Here is a 19200-nt window from a genome sequence, read left to right on the forward strand (position 1 = left end):
ACCCTCATGCTCTCAGCGGCCTACGGCTTAGAGGCTGCAGGACCTGGGATAACATCACCACCCAATAGCTAAGGAACATCTGCTTGACATCATCGTAGGCTTTCTTACTTTTTAAAGATTTTATTTGGGATCCCTGGGTGGCGCAGCGGTTTGGCGCCTGCCTTTGGCCCAGGGCGTGATCCTGGAGACCAGGATCGAATCCCACATCGGGCTCCCGGTGCATGGAGCCTGCTTCTCCCTCTGCCTGTGTCTCTGCGCCTCTCTCTCTGTGACTATCATAAATAAATAAAAATTAAAAAAAAAAAAAGATTTTATTTATTCATGAGAGACGCACACAGAGAGAGAAGCAGGCTCCATGCAGGGAGCCCGACGTGGGACTCGATGCCATGCCGGGTCTCAGGATCAGGAAGGCGGTGCTAAACCGCGGAGCCCCCCGTCCCCCCGCCCCGGGCTGCCCCATCCTAAATGTTTTAAAATGTGTCTCAACTAATGCATGAACGTCAATAGACACGACACATTCAGCACAAGTATCTGGGGGGTCTACACTGTAATCTTCAACAGCGTACAGGCGTCCTCAGGAGTGCCAGACTTCGCAAATAAAAACACAGCACCCGCAGTTAAATCTGAATTTCAGAGAAACCAAGAATAGTGCATGGGATACACTCATATCAAAATGGCACTCGTGGTTTCTCTGAAATTCAAGTTGAATTCGGCGTTCTGCATCTCCCCGGCCGATCCCAGACCTAAAGCCAAAAAAAAGCCCGCCCGCCCCTCCCGCAGAGGGAGACGGGGGTCCCCGCCACGGTCCGCTTCCGGGGAGCCCGAGGGGGCACTTCCGGTCAGAGGGCCGGGGCCGCGGCGCGCAGGCCCCACCCACCGCCGGAAGCCGCGCGGGCCAGGCCCCGCCCCCGGCCCCGCCTCCCGCCGCTGGGGCCGCCGCGGCCGCCGCCTGTCGCGGAGCGGGTGTCGCCGCCTTCCTGCCTCCAGGGGGCAGCGGCCGCCCTCAGGTCCCTGCGTGGACCGCTCGGCGCCCGCGCCGCTCTTCCTGTCGCTGGGAGTGGCGGGCCGGCCGGCGGGCGGCCCGAGCCGGCGGTCGCCATTCCCGTGTCGCTGCGCCCGCGGGGGCCGCCCGAGCCCGCCACGATGCCACTGGGCCTGAAGCCCACCTGCAGCGTCTGCAAGACCACGTCGTCCTCCATGTGGAAGAAGGGCCCGCAGGGGGAGATCCTCTGCCACCACTGCACGGGCCGGGGCGGCGCGGGCGGCGCGGGCGGCGGCGGCTCGGGGGCGGCCGGCGGGACGGGGGGCGGCGGCGGCGGCGGCGGCGGCGGTGGCGGCGGCGGCTTCGGCGCGGCGACCTTCGCCAGCACCTCGGCCGCCCCTCCGCAGAGCAACGGGGGCGGGGGCGGCAAGCAGGTGAGCTCCTCCGGGCCCCCCCGCGGAGGCCGGCCGGCCGGGGGGCGCGGTCCCTGCGGGGCGCGGTGACCCTGCTGGGGAGGCCCGCCCGCTCCCGCCTCGCGGGGACTGCGACTGTGTAGATTTGGCCCGGGCGGAGCACCTTCTATTATTGTGAGAAATTGAAAGTGTAAAGGAGCAAGAAAATTTAAGACCCTTCAGAAGTCCCCCCACCCCCACCCCCCCCTCAGTGTAGTGACATCCGCGGTGGTAACCAGACATCTCACACGTGTACACACGTAAATAGGGCCGTGCTGCTGGACTGACTTCCCTGTTAATTTATTATGTTACTAAGTAAGATTATCGTGTCCTTGTTTTAAATGACAGCACGGTAAGTATCCCACTGCAGGAAGGGCCATACCCAACGTGCTCCCTGGGGTCGGAGAGTTCTCCTGGACTATAAACAACAAATAAGTAGTCCTCCCCTTGCCCTGGACTTCCCTCCGACGCCTCCCCCAGGCCCTGTTGTAAGGAGTTGACACCTTTTTGGAGGCTCTGCAGATGCTTGTCTAGGGCGCTCCCTGTTGTAATCAGCCCAGTTCCGGAGGTACTTTTTCCCAGCGGCAAAAGAAAAGGCACATTCTTGGGTGGTTTTGAAAGGTCAGTCAGCGTAAGGGGCTTACTCTGGAGTCCCCGGAAGATGGTTGAATGGGGACAGCAATCTTTCTACGACTTTGATCTTTTTTGTTCTTTAATTGTTTCTGTAACAGAGTAAGCAGGAAATTCACAGAAGGTCTGCTCGGCTGAGAAACACTAAATACAAATCTGCTCCAGCTGCTGAAAAGAAAGTTTCCACCAAAGGAAAAGGGAGAAGACATATTTTTAAATTAAAAAATGTAAGATGATTGTGGACAGTGTCTTTTACAGTAATGGCCTTGTGTGTGTAGTGTGTCCTGTCACTGCCTTCATCTCCCATCTGAACTTTTGCTCTTCCGGGGCCTTTCCGCAGTGTCCTGGGGGAGTGAGTGGTCCACACTTGCTGGAAGGAAGTGAGCTCTGTTGCAGGAGGTATACATACTATTTATAGTTAATAATATCCTATTTTTTTAGCTTTTTTTTTTTTTTCCTGCTGGGAAATAAAAGGTTTGAGTCTGAAAAAAAGAAACATAAATCTTGAATGCATTTTATAGGGTCCTCCATGCAAAGGAAGAAGTGGGATTATGGTTCTTGATAAGGCCAGATATATTAGGGAAGAAATTTTTTTTTTGATTCTTTAAAGATCTAAGTAAATAATACTGGAACTCATTCATTTCCACATTTGTTTATTACAGCCCCAGAAAGTTTACGATAATCAATTTGATGAATGTGAATCAAAAATTTTGCTAAACCTTCTGCTGCTATAAAAAAATAGATGGTTGGAAGATGTGTGTGTGGGGCGGGGGAGTAGTTGAAAGTGCCTTTTGTTGCATGGAGTTCTCAGTATTTTTGTAAACACAAGAGGAAAATGGCCATACACAGTGGGCAGTGCATTATAGACGACTTTTTTTAAACCTCAGTACGGTGTTCTTTTCTTTCAGAACAGGAATGCTTCCCTTACCACTAAAGGAAGTTCTGAAGTTGGGCATATTCCCTTGTAAAACACAGAGGGGCCCTGTGGTAAATTATTATTATTATTTTTTAAGATTTTGTTCATTTATTCATGAGACAGAGAGAGTGGCAGAGGGAGAAGCAGGCTCCATGCAGGAGCCCAATGTGGAACTCCAGGATCATGCCCTGGGCCGAAGGCAGACACTAAACCGCTGAGCCACCCAGGCATTCCCCCTGTAGTAAATTCTTGTGCAGATTGCAGATTCTTTTCTTACTGAAAATAGTTGCCCCTAATTTTTTTTTTTAAGATTTTATTTATTCATGAGAGACACAGAGAGACCGAGAGAGAGAGAGAGAGAGAGAGAGAGAGAGAGAGAGGCAGAGACACAGGCAGAGGGAGAAGCAGGCTCCATGCAGGGAGCTCAACTTTGGACTCCAGGATCACGCCCTGGCCGAAGGCAGGCTCCAGAACGCTGAGCCTCCCAGGGATCCTCCAGTTGCCCCTAATTTATTTAAGACTTTTCTAATTTAGTTTTCTTAAAATGAGACACCTGCTAACAAAGCATGTTAAGTCAACGTGCGATTGATGATAGTTGCATCACCACATGTTTCCCTCTGTGGTAGAATATGCTCTGCAGTTATTTCAGTAGCTATTTCTCTAGCAACCCCTGTCTTCAAGGATGATACCAAGACACATTTCGGGAGGCCTGGTTTTTGTGTTGTGACATATAAGCATGTACTGCAGCTTAAGAAGGGATTGCTGTAATGGGTGGGTGGTGGTAAATAACTAAGAACTGCCAAGGAAGTTGCATATAGTCTTAGTTCAGCTTCCCTGGAATATTTCCTCTGATGACAAGGGTCCCAACTAGTACCGTAGTTGAGATGGAAAATGTCTTTAAAGAGATACTTTTCCACAGGATGCCTGAGTGGGTCAGCCTTTGCCTCAGGGCCTGATCCTGGAGACCCGGGATCGGGATCGAGTCCCACATCGGGCTTCCTGTATGGAGCCTGCTTCTCCCTCTGCTTGTGTCTCTGCCTCTCTCTCTCTCTGTCTCTCATGAATAAATAAAAATTTTTAAAAAGACACCTTATGTTAATTTACACATTCTTTTATGACTTCCATTCCGATCATGGCCAAGCCATCAGAGCCGGCATATTGTTTATAACTAGAATGTTAATATGTAATAAAGCTTTGAGAGCCCTTGTAGATCTCAGTGGCATAGTCAGAAGCTTGTACTTTGGTTCTTAGCAATTTTTAAGCCGATGGTAGCAGAAACAGCCACAGAAATATTCAGACTGTGCTTTGCAACATTCAGAAAACTGTTTATTGCTCTATTGCACTTCTTGTCAACAGGCAACAGATTTAGTATTTCTTAAGTTACAGAACTCAATGACCGGAAAAATGCCTGTATATGCTATACACACGTGCACACTATGAGTATGCTAATATTTTTAACTTTTTTTCCCCCTAGCCCATCAAAGCTCCTGAGTCTGTTTCCACTATAATCACTGCAGAATCAATCTTCTACAAGGTAACAGTAGGGTTACTAAGGGAAGATTTGGGCCTGTTTTAGGATATGCTGCCAAATGTTGGGTTAATCCAGAGGTCTCTGCTCCTTTGTATAATGTGTAATTTTTTTGTTGTTCTTTTCTAAGCCTTTTTTCCCATAGGTGGCTGGTATAAAAACATCTCATCCAGAGCTGAGGTAGGAGGGGTAGTTGCTTATTGAAACATGGTATTTTTAAGTATCTTAAAATGCTAATGTATAGTGTGGAGTCATGAAAGTGTGAGCCTTCCTAGTCACTGTGACAGTCATTGTGTGAGAAGCACAGAGTGACGACTTGGGCTGATAGAGGGTTTGTAGACCTAATATCTGGAGTAGGCACAGAGATTCTAAAATGCCTTTAAGCAGAAGCAAGAGGAATAAGGTCAGGGGCAGGGATTAAACTAGAAGTAGATGGTGAGAGAGAGTCTAAAATGTTCTGATGAAAGAGTAAAGTCAGATTTCCTAGGGACAAGGCCTACAGACATCTTCTACTTTGGCGGGAGACATGACATATTGTTGATTTTGAGCCAGAAGCCTTAGGAAAGCAGTTGGAACATAGGAAAGACTGGACGCCTGGGTGGTTCAGCGGTTGAGCATCCGCCTTCAGCCCAGGGCATGATCCCGGAGTTCTGGGATGGAGTCCTGCATCTGGCTCCCTGTAAGGAGCCTGCTTCTCCCTCTGCCTATGTCTCTACCTCTCTGTCCTCTCATAAAATCTTAAAAAAAAAAAAAAAAAAAAAAAAAAAGACCTCAAAGCCTGATGGGTGTGGTATAGGCAGCAGCCCTTACATACTGTTGGTGTTTTGGGGGTCTGAACTATCTTTTGGGAGGCAGTGGCACGAATTAGTGCTTCATAACTGACCGAAGGAGACCAAACACTGAGAAACTCAAGTATTCTACTCAGTACCTGTTTTTGTTAGCCCAGAATCTGTGTAGTCTAAAACAACCAATATACAGGCAAATGTCTCTCCTAAATTTCCAGCAATTCATGCATTGTTAGTAATAGATAAAATAGCTAAAGTTTAGTATGTGTTTGCTATGCATCAGGCACAAAGGTGAGCAATTCACAGGCTTGACTTTGTTCAGTCCACTCTATGAGGCGCTACTGTTATCCCCATTTTATGGATGAGAACAATTCAGCACAGAGAACTTCATGAACTTGTCAAAGATTCTATAGCCACCAAGTCATGGAGTGAAGTAGTCTGAAGGCCGGGCTCAGCTCTCAGCCCCACTGGCCAGTGGCTGTGTAACTGGGCCAAGCCCGTCTTTCTGGTGTCTCTTCATCTATAAAATTGGGATTATAAGTAGCAGCTACCTCAGTGTGTCAAGTGAGATCATGTATGTTAAGCAGAATAAGCACTTAATGAATAGTAGAAATAGACATCATCATGGTTTCAAATTTGCGTATCACTCTCACAGCTGAATTTACAGTTTGCAAATTAAGTCTGGAAGCAACTAGTTGGGAGATACCTGGCTGGCTCAGTCAGTAGAGCATGCAGCTCTTGGTACTGGGTTTGTGAGTTCAAGCCCCATGTTGAATGTAGAGATTACTTAAATAAAATTTTTTTAAAAAAGCAGAAGCAGCAACTGGTTTGGCTAAGGATTTAGTGTACTAATGATTTTGAGGCATGTCTCAACCAAAAGGCAAAAGATATGTGGGACCTGTTATTACAAGTATGGTATTTCTGTTTCTTTTTTTAAAAAATTTTGTTTATTTTTTTGAGATGTGTGTACATGTGCATACTGAGTGGGGAGCCTGATGCAAGATCCTGAGATCACTACCTGAGCCAAAGTCAGACGCTTAACTGCTTAACCAACAGAATCACCCTGGTGCCCCACAAGTATCGTATTTCTTATGGCTGTCTACCACCGTGTTTGTTAGGTAATAAGGACAAAGTACAACAAAGTATTCAGGTACTGATGTCGATCAGAGGCTGCTGACTGCACTGCTAGGCTAGATAGGCAGAGAAGCAGACTCCACACTGAATGGGGGGCTTGATCCCATGACCCTGAGATCATGACCTGCACCAAAAACAAGAATCGGATGCTCAACTAACTTAGCCACCCAGGCATCCTTGGAATCTTTCAATAAGACATTGTCTTTGCCTAGCAGTTTTATTTTTACACTATTATATATTTTGAGTCAATATTCATTTAGCATATATTTGAGTGCCCATGATAAACAAGGTCCCATTCTTTGTGTGTGCAAAAAAAAAAACAAATTTTGAGAATAATGATTCTATGTGTAGACAAAGCAAGCCATAAATGCAAAGTATTTATATGACAAATAACTTAGAACCTTGAATAGTGGCTACAAAGACCAGCTGATGATAGATATGAACTAGCAAGTAGCAGATTGTGGCCTGCACTGACCCTACCTATCCATAGTGGTCCATATGCAACTGTCACCCTTAGACACATGGATGAAAGGTCCACCAGGAAGAATGCCTGTCACAGCTCACTCACTGAAAGTATTTCTTCAGAATTATTATTATGGCTGAGGTGCATGCCCCAGCAGCTTTATCTGCTACCAAGGCCCTGTTTTGAGTGAAGCAGTGATAAATCACACTTAGTTCCTACAAATCAAGGATACCTTCACCAGCTGAGAACCACACCCATGTAAGGAAGTGCTGAGTATCATAAAGATTTTTATTCCTATTACTGCTTTTCAGTAAGGCCAGAGATGGACCACTGAACTGGTGAAGAAGCCTTAGCTGCATTCTCTGCCTTCAGTAGCCTTCAGTAAAGTAGCCTTCAGCAAAGTCACTCCCCTTTTAAACAGCTCAATGGCTGTGGCCAAAAAACAGGGATGGTACTATTCTGATATGAAATCAGAGGACTTAAAAACAAATGTTTTCTACAGATGCAAGTTTTGGTGAGTGTATATAATTTTCATTCAAGAGTGAACAACTTTGGGATTGGCATCAGGGTACCTGGGTGGCTCCGTTGGTTAGGTGTCCCAGTCTTGATCTCAGCTCAGGTCATGATTTCGGGGTTGTGGGATTAAGCCCTACTTAGCATGGAGTGTGCTTAAGATTCTTTCTCTCCCAAAGAAACAAAACAAAATCAAAAGGGGCATCTGGGTGATGCAGTTAGTTAAGCATCTGACTCTTGATTTTGGCTCAAGTTCTGATCTCAGGGTCATGAGATTGAGCCCCACCTCAGCTCTGCGCTCAGCATGGAGTCTGCTTAAGAGTCTCTCCCTCTCCTTCTGTCCCTCCCCCACACACACTCCAAGAGCGCACACTCTTTCTCTCTCTCTCTCAAATAAATAAATCTTAAAAAAAAAAAAGATTTCCTCTCTGGCCCTCCACTCCCATTTGCACACACTCTCTAAAGAAAAAAGAATGAGCATCAACCGTATAAACACTGATGCATCAGATCATCTCAAAGACGTTTTACTCACTGCTTTGCAAACTATTTATTTTGTGTTAAGGAGGTTTCAGTTCATAGCTGTGCTGCTTTTCTCTATTTTTATTTCAAATATGGGATGATCTTCTATTTCCTCCAGGGAGTATATTACCAAATTGGAGATGTTGTTTCTGTGATTGATGAACAAGATGGAAAGCCCTACTATGCTCAGATTAGGGGTTTCATCCAGGACCAGTACTGTGAGAAAAGTGCCGCTCTGACATGGCTCATTCCCACCCTCTCAAGCCCCAGGGACCAATTTGATCCTGCATCCTACATCATCGGTGAGTTTGATAGGTGGTACAGCTTCTTGAACTCAGGTAATTCTCCATTATTGTGTAAAAGAAGATATTAGTGTGAGTGAGTTGCCACAACAAGGTAACACGGGCTGAGAGGCATAAACACAAAACCTATTTTCTCACAGTACTGCAGACTAGAAGTTGAAGATCAAGGTATTGTCAGGGTCACTTTCTGACAAGAGCTCTCTTCCTAGCTTGTAGGTGACTGACCACCTTCGTTCTAAGTCCTCACGTGGCCTTTCTTTTGTGTGTGCACATTCTTCAGTCTCTTCCTCTCCTTAGGACATCAGTCCTATCAAGTTAGGGCTCCACCCTCAGGCCTCATTTAATTCTAATTACCTTCCAAAAGACTCCATGCCTCATCTCTAAATACCATCACTTTGGGGTTTACAGCCTCAACATATGGAATGAAGGGAATATAATTCAGTCCATAACGAAAAGAACATAAGCATCATTATATATTAAAAAGTAAAGAGCTTTATAGAAAATATGAAAGATATCTTATATAGCTGGGGTTTGAGTGCTATCAGTTATTTTGAGTTAGGGCAGGAGATACCTACTAAAAAGTGATGTGGATAAGATTTTTCTGAACGACCCAAGGTTAAACGCTATTAAAGAATTTATTGCTCAGGAATTGGGCTTATTTAGGCATATTTACTTATAAAAATCTAGTTAAAAATAATTTCAAGAGGAACTATCCCCATGATTTCTAGAATCTTACAAGTTTTCATTAGGTGTCCCTCTACGTGTCACATACATCATCGTAGACTGATTAGATCGTATCATTATGTATAGTTGAAATGGCAGCCACTGTTCTCTTACTAATTTCAAGGCTGACAGAAGTGGTATAAATGTTTCTTGATGTAGACTCACAGGAATGAGTTGCTGATTTATACAATTTTAAAAGTGTTCAGAGTTTTTAAGTTACCCCATATTTTCAACCTTTCTGTAACAAGCATGCATTACTTTTGCATACAAAGGTTTTGGGGTTGGTTTTTTTTTTCCCAGAGGGAAATCAGGGACAAATAATGTACTACTGTTCTTCTCATCTCTGTGTGAAGTTTGATACCTGACCAGTTTTAGTCTTCTGCTTGTAGGTACGTAGAAGAGTGGATTTTCATCTACATGACGTATAGGACAGGACTCTCAGCAGAGGCAGTGATGTGAAGAATCACCTCTGGGGCTCCCCTCTCATCTCCTTCTCCTAATCCTCAGACCCAAGAGTGGGGAGCAGAGCATAGAGGTTCAGAGCACACACTGTGGAGCCAGATGATCTGGGTTCCTAGCCCAGCACTGACTAGCTGTGACAGGGCCCTGGGCAAGTTCCTTAATCTCTCTTGTCTCATAATCCTCATACATAAAACAGGAATAATAGTGGTGCCTTCCTCAGATCAGAGTTGTCAGGACTCAAAGTATCTGTAAATGTACCATACTTAGAATGGGGTGGGCATGTAATAAACATTGTACAGTGCTAATATTCTTTTTAGAATCCTTTCTGTATTGAGTCATTGTTTAGGGGAGTTAAGCAGCTAAAGTAAAAGAAAATGATGGAGAGTGACTTTAGAATAACACATGTATCAAGGACTAATGTCACCACCAGAGTGGTTTCACCTAGTAGCATCTTGGAATCTTAATCTTTTATGAAAAGGATACATATGTTCAAAAATGTGTTTAATCTTTCCATTGACTGCATTTTAGGACCAGAGGAAGATCTTCCAAGGAAAATGGAATACTTGGAATTTGTGTGTCATGCACCTTCTGAATATTTCAAGTCCCGTTCATCACCGTTTCCCACAGTTCCGACCAGACCAGAGAAGGGCTACATATGGACTCATGTTGGACCTACTCCTGCAATCACTATTAAGGAAACCGTCGCCAACCATTTGTAGTTTAGAAAGTGAAATTTCTTTCCAGTCATCTTGTGTTCATTCTCCTATAAGACATGCCACATATTTCTTTTCATGAAATTCTTAGATGGAAAGACTAAACATTTTTCCCTAACTGCCCAGTAATCATTAGCTTGTTAATTACTAGTTACTTGGAAATTTAAAAGGAATTAAATATTTTAAAGTTGAATATATTCTATATGTGTGTCTTCCCAGGCAAAGGCCACAATTTCCAAGGAGATCATTAGGAACAGGTAATATCTATTTTTCTCCACGATTTATTTCTAGAAACTCATTACAATCAATGGACTGTACTTTCCTATTGGAACAAAATGTTAATTAAGGTTGGATTTCTGACCAAGGACTATGTAGCTATGGCCAACTGTGTCTATCACAGAGTTACACAGGCTTTATTTTTTCATCTAGAAAATCCTAGATAGACTGTTTAACCTTAAGGAAAGTAATTGGTGGATGATTTTACTATTTTGAGTCTTTTTAAAACTTTATTCTGTGGCAGATAGATTCAGAATTATTCTGTTGATCTTCATTGCACCTTCCTTCTCTAAGTGAGGCTCCCAACCAAACCATAAAATTGTAGAGTCCAGACAGTTAGCTTCATGAAACGTGCACAGGAAACATGTCATGTCCAGGCATCCCACTTGGTATTTTCTTTTTTTAAAAAAATTTTATTAAAATATTTTATTTATTCATGAGAGACGGAGAGAGGCAGAGACACAGGGAGAGAGAGAAGCAGGCTCCCTGCAGGGAGCCCGATATGGGACACGATCCCAGGACTCCAGGATCAGGCCCTGGGTCGAAGGCAGACGCTCAACCGCTGAGCCACCCAGGCGTCCCCATACTTGGTAGTTTCTTGATGATCTTTGAAGCAACCATTGTGCAATCAAAAAAATGACATAATCATTAATCAAAAGGTCATAATCATTAATATCTAAAAATGCCTACCTAAAGTTAAATCATCTGCTGGAGACTCATAGTAACAGGCCTAAAATAAAGTCTTAAGATTTAGGTGCCCTGCTTTTTATGAAATTGTCCAGAATTCAGATACAGATTTTAGCTCAAGTGCAGGTTAGCTAAGTAAGGGAACAACAATATGAAGGGATTGCATACATTCGCCTCTGATACTATCCTGACTGAACCAATGTTTCTCAAACCCAGGAAAATTTGTCAGAATCTAATTTAATCATAATGATTCAGAATTGTAGCAGTGTTAACTGTTAACGTTTTTCTGCACAGTTATGGTTTGTTTGTTAGAAGGAAGCAACTGTAGATAGCTTGATGTTCATATTTCTCCCCACAAAGTTTACTGTAAAATTGATTGTAAATACCATTGTAAATAACTAAGTGCCAGTATTCAAACTTTTGGATTAAAGTGTATTTTTTACATTATATTTACTTTGGATTTATTTTGTTTAAATAATTAAATGTGGAGCTTTCTACCTAAACATGGTATAAATAGAAAATACCAGTGTTCTCATAATTTGGAGCAATAAACTGATCAACATATAACTGATTTTAGGAAAATTTCAAAGAATGGCCAATATAGAAGAAACAATGTATGATACTTCTTAAAATGAGGAAATATTGAAAAAAACAGTATATATACTTACCATTTGTTTCTAAGTTGGTACATACTTGTGTAATATCTTTTAAAATAAAGATTGCATTTTCACTTTCCTCCTCAACACATACCAATGGCTCCCACTACTTACAGGGTAAATTAATTCCTTTTCTTCTATATTGAAGGCCTGCCCTGATGTGGTCCCAGGCCATATTCCCAGCCTTATCTCTCCCTTCTCCCTGACACTGAAAGGTTTCCTCCAACACTCTCCTTATTTTCCTGACTGAACCTTTGTTCATAGTGTTCCCTTCAACTCCACCGGAAAGGCCTTTCTTAAGACCCTTGAATTCTGTCTCTCCATGAGTCCTTTCCAGATTCCCATGGATCCTTGAAATAATCAATATCCTATTCTATTGTGACACTGAAGTTTCTGCTTTTTTTTTTTTTTTTTTTAAGATTTTATTTATTCATGAGAGACACAGGGAGAGAGAGGCAGAGACACAGGCAGAGGGAGAGGCAGGCTCCATGCAGGGAGCCTGACGTGGGACTCGATCCCGGATCTCCAGGATCAGGCCCCAGACTGAAGCTGGCGCTAAACCGCTGAGCCACCGGGGCTGCCTGAGATGGTGTGTTTAATTTTTATGACTCACACAGCACCTAACTTCGGGTCCTCACGTACGGGAGGTGCTTGGTGTAGAGTCCAAATTAGATGTTCACTAATTTGAAATGCCTGTGGAGGGGCATCTGGGTGGCTCAGTTAAACGTCTGCCTTCAACTCAGGTCATGCCAAGGTCCTGGAATTGAGCCTCATGTTGGACTCCCTGCTCAGTGGAGAGTCTGTTTCTCCCTTTCCCCCTGCCTGCCCCTTCCCCCTGCTTGTGTGTGCTGGTGTACTCTGTCAAATAAATGAATAGAATTTTAAAAAGAAAGTGGATAATTGGCTATATCTACATATAAATAGTCCTATAAAAAGGTATTGATTTTTAAATTAATACTAGTTCATATTAACTCTGGCTTAAATTTCAAATCCCTACAGTCAAGTAAAATTTCAGATTGTTATTAGATTAATAGTTTTTTTTAAAGATTTTATTTATTTATTCATGAGAGACACAGAGAGGCAGAGACACAGGCAGAGGGAGAAGCAGGCTCCATGCAGGGAGCCCGACGTGGGACTTGATCCCGGGACTCCAGGATGACGCCCTGGGCCAAAGGCAGGCGCTAAACCACTGAGCCACCCAGGAATCAATCCCCTCCCAACTCATTTTAAATGAGGTTTCCTTTCATTAATTTTCACATGGCATATGTTTTCTTCTAGGAGTTTTATAGTTTCGGGTCTTATGTCCAAGTCTTTATTTTGAATTAATTTTTGTATTTGGTATAAGCTAGCATTTGAGTGTCATTCTTTTCACATGACTGTCCAGTTTTCCCAACTCCATTTATTGAAGGGATTGTCTGTCCTTTTCCCATTGTATATTCCTGGCTCATTTGTTATAAATTGTTTATATATTCATGAGTTTCTTTCTGGGCTTCTTGTTCTGTTTCATTGATCTATGCATCTATTTTTATGCCAATAAAATTACTGATTGATTAATATAGCTTTGTAATATAATTTGAAATCAGCCTTGTCTTTCTTTCTGAAGATTACTTTTGGCTATTCAGGGTTCCATACAAATTTTAGGCTTCTTTGCTCTATTTCTCTGAAATGCCATTTTTTTTTAAAGATTTTATTTATTTATTCATGAGATACACAGAGAGAGGGAGAGAGAGGCAGAGACACAGGCAGAGGGAGAAGCAGGCTCCATGCAGGGAGCCCGATGTGGGACTCCATCCAGGGACTCCAGGATCATGCCCTGTGCCAAAGGCAGGCGCTAAACCGCTGAGCCACCCGGGGATCCCTGAAATGCCATTGATATTTTGATAAGGACTGCACTGAATCTGTACTTGTATGGCTTGTCACAGTTTTTTTGGAAGGGAAAACACATCAACTCAAAAAGTTAAGGACTGTTTGCTTGATTTACATGTGGGATGATTTTTTTAAGATTTATTTGTTTATTTCTTTGAGAGAGAGAGAGAGCATGAGCATGTGCATGGGAGGGAGGAGGGGCAGAAGGAGAGGGAGAATTTCAAGCAAACTTCCCGCTGAGCATGGAGCCAATCTGGCTTGATCTCAGGACCCTGAAGTCATGACCTGGGCTGATATCAAGAGTTGGATGAGCCACCCAGGTGCCCCACATGTGGGATGATTTTAAAAATCTGTAATCCCTTCAAAATTGGGAAAGGTGAATTAGATAATCCAAATAATTTTATGTTGGACTTCTTAACGATGAACCCACTTTATCTGTATACACTGGAGAATATGAAAGTTTTCCAAGTGCTACTGGATAAATTTGCACCAAAGACAAAAAAGATTTGGGAGTGCCTGGCTGGCTTAATCAGTAGAGCATGTGACTCTAGATCTCAGGATTTTTTTAAAAAGATTTTATTTATTCAGAGAGAGAGGGGCAGAGACATTGGCAGAGGGAGAAGCAGGTTCCATGCAGGGAGCCTGAAGTGGGACTCGATCCCAAGTCTCCAGGATCACACCCTGGGCTGAAGGCAGGCGCCAAACCTCTGAGCCACCCAGGCTGCCCAAGATCTCAGGATTATGAGTTTGAGCCTCATAGTGGGGGTAGAGTTTACTTAATTAAAAAAAAAAAAAGATTCTACCAATTATAAATTTAATATCTCTGGGATACTAAGATATGCTCCTACTTAGATGAGTTGTACTTTGCCAAAAAAGCAGTAGCTTTAAAGTTGTTTTTTGTGTGCCATACATATATAAAGAAATAAAATCATAAGATATAAAGCAGTTCTATATTCCAGTACTTTATTCCTTTTCAGGTCAGTATTTTTCAATTTGCAAGTCTCAACCCGTGTATGGATCAAAACTAGCATTGTTTGTATGAAATAGAATAGAATAAAAAGGGAATAGAGAGTATCATCACATGTACTAAGAGTAGGTATTGTTTTGTAAATTGTTTCAGCAGTAAGTTATAGGGACTGGATCTTGATTAAAATGTATTACCTTAGGTTGTGGTTAAGTATTTTGCACATCGGTGTTTAGATCTCAGCATTTTTACTTTTGTGAAGATGCTGTAGCATTCCCTATCTGACACGAATTCCTACAAAATATCTGAATAACAGGCCAGATCAAATGTCTAGAGCCAAAATGCACCATTTCAATTTTCTGTCTGAAGCATTCAGCAAGGGGTGACTGGCTGTCTCAGTCAGTACAGCATGAGACCTTTGATCTCCAGATCATGAGTTCAAGCCCCATGTTGGGCATAGAGCTTACTCAAAACCCCTAGGCAAAATGTCTCTGTCAATATATGGTTGATGGTAATTGTTACCCTGGAATATTCCTTGGCTTTTAGTTGATTTGTTTGACTCTTGCAAACTTCCTGGGAGGTTGAGTCCTAAGTCAGCTTTACAAAAAGATGTCATGTTGTCTAGGAAATAAGGAAACTCCATGGCATGACATCTTTGCCCAGTGTTTTACGTTTTATGTTTTTATTTTTCCGTCTTTATTTTTCCTTTACACTTAACCAATATTGAGCATTTTACTATGGGAATGTAAAAATGCCTATTTTAAAAATCAGTGCTGCTAATATCTCCTGAAACTGTTGTAGATGTTAATTTTTCCATTACTTTTATAATCAAAACTGATTCCTAACCAATCGTATCTATTCTAATCTAAAAAAAAAAAAAGTTAAGAACTAAAATACTAGACTTTGTTTTCCTTTTCCTTCGTTTATTCAAAGGAAGATTATCCCAATTTCAGTTGAGAAATAAGAACAAGTCATTCACAAATGTTTATTATTATTGATTGATCACCAGCACAAGGCACAGTTCTAGGTTTACAGCAGTGAACAATGTGCACAAAACCCCAACCCTTTATGGGATTTCCAAGATAGTGTAGTGACAACTAGGTGTGGTTTAAAATTTTTTTTTTTGTTGTTTTTTTTTTTGTTTTTTAATTTTATTTATTTATGATAGTCACATAGAGAGAGAGAGAGAGAGGCAGAGACACAGACAGAGGGAGAAGCAGGCTCCATGCACCGGGAGCCCGACGTGGGATTCGATCCCGGGTCTCCAGGATCGCGCCCTGGGCCAAAGGCAGGCGCCAAACCGCTGCGCCACCCAGGGATCCCAGGTTTAAAATTAATAGTCAGTACTTACACTCATGGTTCTCCCAGTCAGATTCTTAACAGAGGACTAGATTTTAGGTTATGGATTATTATACTGCTTAGGGAAATACCAAAGGATAATGAAACCACTGCTTAATATCTGAAATAAAAAATACAAAGCTGAATTTTTTGCTTACTGTAGTATCCCTGCACTCTGCTGTTCATGCGCAGGCTCCCTTAGTAGAGCAGACTGCTGATCTTTTTATTTTAATTAATGAATTTTTTTAAATTTAAAATCAATTAACTAATACAGTGTATTATTAGTTTCAGAGGTAGAATTTAGTGATTCATCAGTATAACACCCAGTGCTCATTCCATCAAGTGCTCTCCTTAATGTCCATCACCCAGTTACCCCACCCCCTACCTCCCTCCCCTCCAGCAACCCTCAGTTTGTTTCCTAGAGTTAAGAGTCTCTTAGAATTTGTGTCCCTCTCTGTTTTCATGTTCTTTTATTTTTCCCTCCCTTCCCCTATGTTCCACTGTTTTGTTTCTTACCTTCCATGTATGAGTGAGATCATATGGCATTTGTCTTTCTCTGACTTATTTCACCTAGTATAATACCCTCTAGTTCAATCCATGTTATTGCAAATGGCAAGATTTCATTCTTTTTGATGGCTGAGCAATTTTCCTTTATATATATAGACCACTTCTTTTTATCCACTCATCTGTCGGTGGACATCTGCGCTCTTTTTTGGGGGTGGGGGGCTCTTTCCTTAGTTTGGCTATTGTGAAATTGCTGCTATAAACATTGGGGTGCATGCTCCACACTGAATCACTATGTTTGTATCCTATGGATAAATACCTAGTAATGCAATTGCTGGATCATAGGGTAGGTCTATTTTTAACATTTTTTTAAAGGATTTTATTTATTAATGAGAGACTCACACACAGAGAGAGGCAGAGATACAGGCAGAGGGAGAAGCAGGCTCCATGCAGGGAGCCTGGTGTGGGACTCGATCTCAGGTCTCCAGGATCACACCCTGGGCGGAAGGCGGCACTAAACCGCAGAGCCACCGGGCTGCCCTATTTTTAACTTTTTGAGGAACCTCCATACTGTTTACCAGAGTGGCTGCATCCGCTCACATTCCCACCAACAGTTCCCCTTTCTCTTCATCCTCACCAACATCTATTGTTCCCCTTGTGAGATGGTATCTCATTGTGGTTTTGGTTTGTATTTCCCTGATGATGAGTTGATGGGTAGCATTTTTTCAAGTGCCTGTTAGCCATTTCACTTTGGAGAAATGGCTGTTCATGTCTTCTTATACCCATTTCTTGACCGGATTTTTTGTTTTCGGGATGTTGAGTTTGATAAGTTCTTTATAGATTTTGGGTACTAGCCCTTTATCTGATAAGACATTTGCAAATATCTTCTCTTATTCTGTAAGTTGTCTTTTAGTTTTGTTGACTGTTTCTTTTTCTGTGAAAAAGTTTGTATCTTGATGAAGTACCAATGGTTGATTTTTGCTTTTGTTTCACTTGCCTTTGCAGACATGTCTAGCAAGAAGTTGCTGTGGCTGAGGTCAAAGAGGCTGCTGTGTTCTCCTCTAGGATTTTGATGGATTCCTGTCTCACACTTAGGTCTTTCATCCATTTTGAGTTTATTTTTGTGTATGGTGTAAGAAAGTGATCCAGTTTCATTCTTCTGCATGTGGCTGTCCAATCTTCCAAAGAGATCGTCTTTTTTCCATTGGATATTCTTTCCTTCATCAAAGATTTGTTGACCATAGATTTGAGAGTCCATTTCTGGGTTGTTTATTCTGTTCCATTGATCTGTGGGTCTTTTTTTGTGCCAGTATTACACCAGTATTACACTGTTTTGATGATTACAGCTTTGTAATACAGCTTGTGGTGGCATCACAACAGTGGTTGTGAAAACTTTGGTTTTCTTTTTCAACATTCCTTTGGCTATTCAGCATCTTTTCTGGTTCCATACAAATGTTAGGATTGTTTGTTCCAGCTCTGTGGAAAATGGTGGTGATGTTTTGATAGGGATTGCACTAAATGTGTCAATTTCTTTGGGTAGCATAAGACATTTTACCAATATTTGTTCTTCCAATCCATGGGCATGGAATGTTTTTCCATTTCTTCGTGTTTTCAGTTTCTTTCCTAAGTGTTCTGTAGTTTTCAGAGTACAGATCTTTTATCTTTTTAGTTAGGTTTATTCCTAGGTATCTTCTGGTTTTTGGTGCAATTGTAAATGGGATAGATTCCTTGATTTCTCTTTCCTCTGCCTCATTATTAGTGTACAAAAATGCAACTGACTTCTGTGCATTGATTTTATATCTGTGACTTTGCTGAATTCCTGTATCAGTTCTAGCAACTTTTCACCAGAGTCTTTGGGTTTTCTATATAGAATATTATGTCATCTGCGAAGAATGAGAGTTTGATTTCTTTGCCAATTTGGATGCCTTTTATTTCTTTTTGTTGTCTGATTGCTGACTAGAACTTGCAGTACTATGTTGAACAACAATGGTGAGAGTGGACATCCTTGTCATGTCACTAACCTTAGGGGAAAAGCTCTCAGGTTTTCCCCATTGAAGACGGTATGTATTGTGGGTTTTTCATATACATGGCTTTTATGATATATTTTTTTTAGTTGAATAAACAAGTTTATTTGTAAATTTAGTCAACATACATAATTGACCTAGAAGACTTCAATAGAAGGATAATTTTTAAAACCACTTGGAAAGGCCATCTCTATAAAGTGATTTTTCCCAGGACCATGTATCAGATGTAACCTAACCCGACACCATGTTAACCCGCAGAAGTTCAAAAAAAGCTGGAGTTTTGTGCCCCTCCCCCACAGCAAGTTTACTCTAAGGGTTATTATAATACAAACTCCACAAGGAAAAGAACTTCGGCATTGTTTCCCTCTTGGTAGCGAAAAACTCAACCTAGTTATGAGACCAACCACAACACAAAGAAAAGCTGCACTAACTAGTTTAGAATTAGTAACAGATGATGCTGGTGTGAATAACTTGTATTATATTCTAGAGCCCTTATAAATAAAATCCCCCCATTAGTGTTTGCATTAATCAGCTAGAGGATTAGTTAACATGTGGTAGAATGAGGACTTATGCAAGGTATAATTTGCAAAGCATTTTACTATTATGAAAACAAGTGCAGTCTAGTTAGGAGAAAACCAACTGGACTTTAAATTACACACACCTTAATGACAAGACTCCCCACCACATGTGAATGTAAAACATTTAATTTAAAAATGTTGACACTACAATATATAAAATAGCTATTATAAATGCACATAGTGTA

At 41.9% G+C, this 19200-nt stretch overlaps 1 protein-coding gene across 3 annotated transcripts; it reads left to right on the top strand.

The window, feature by feature from the left end:
- Positions 1-1011: 1011 nt before the first annotated feature.
- GATAD1 (GATA zinc finger domain containing 1) lies at positions 1012-11532 on the top strand. Of its 3 annotated transcripts, XM_049093410.1 has the most exons (7): positions 1012-1416; positions 2166-2291; positions 2405-2463; positions 2973-3051; positions 4455-4514; positions 8041-8224; positions 9938-11532. In XM_049093410.1, the coding sequence occupies exons 1-7, from the start codon at positions 1144-1146 to the stop codon at positions 10126-10128; spliced, it is 972 nt and encodes a 323-aa protein (XP_048949367.1). In that variant the 5' UTR covers positions 1012-1143; the 3' UTR covers positions 10129-11532. The 3 variants fall into 3 exon arrangements, with proteins under 3 accessions (XP_048949367.1, XP_048949368.1, XP_025327205.1); XM_025471420.3 differs by lacking the exons at positions 2405-2463; positions 2973-3051 and having other exon boundaries at positions 1025-1416; XM_049093411.1 differs by lacking the exons at positions 2405-2463; positions 2973-3051; positions 4455-4514 and having other exon boundaries at positions 1017-1416.
- Positions 11533-19200: the final 7668 nt, after the last annotated feature.

Source organism: Canis lupus, chromosome 14, assembly GCF_003254725.2.
Source record: "Canis lupus dingo isolate Sandy chromosome 14, ASM325472v2, whole genome shotgun sequence".
Classification (NCBI taxonomy): Eukaryota; Metazoa; Chordata; class Mammalia; order Carnivora; family Canidae; genus Canis; species Canis lupus.

Coding starts and splice junctions, on each gene's coding strand:
- GATAD1 (XM_049093410.1), top strand. CDS start 1,144: ATGCCACTGGGCCTGAAGCCCACCTGCAGCGTCTGCAAGACCACGTCG. Junction 2,292..2,404: donor ATATTTTTAAATTAAAAAAT/GTAAGATGATTG, acceptor GCCTTTCCGCAG/TGTCCTGGGGGAGTGAGTGG. Junction 8,225..9,937: donor TCCTGCATCCTACATCATCG/GTGAGTTTGATA, acceptor ACTGCATTTTAG/GACCAGAGGAAGATCTTCCA.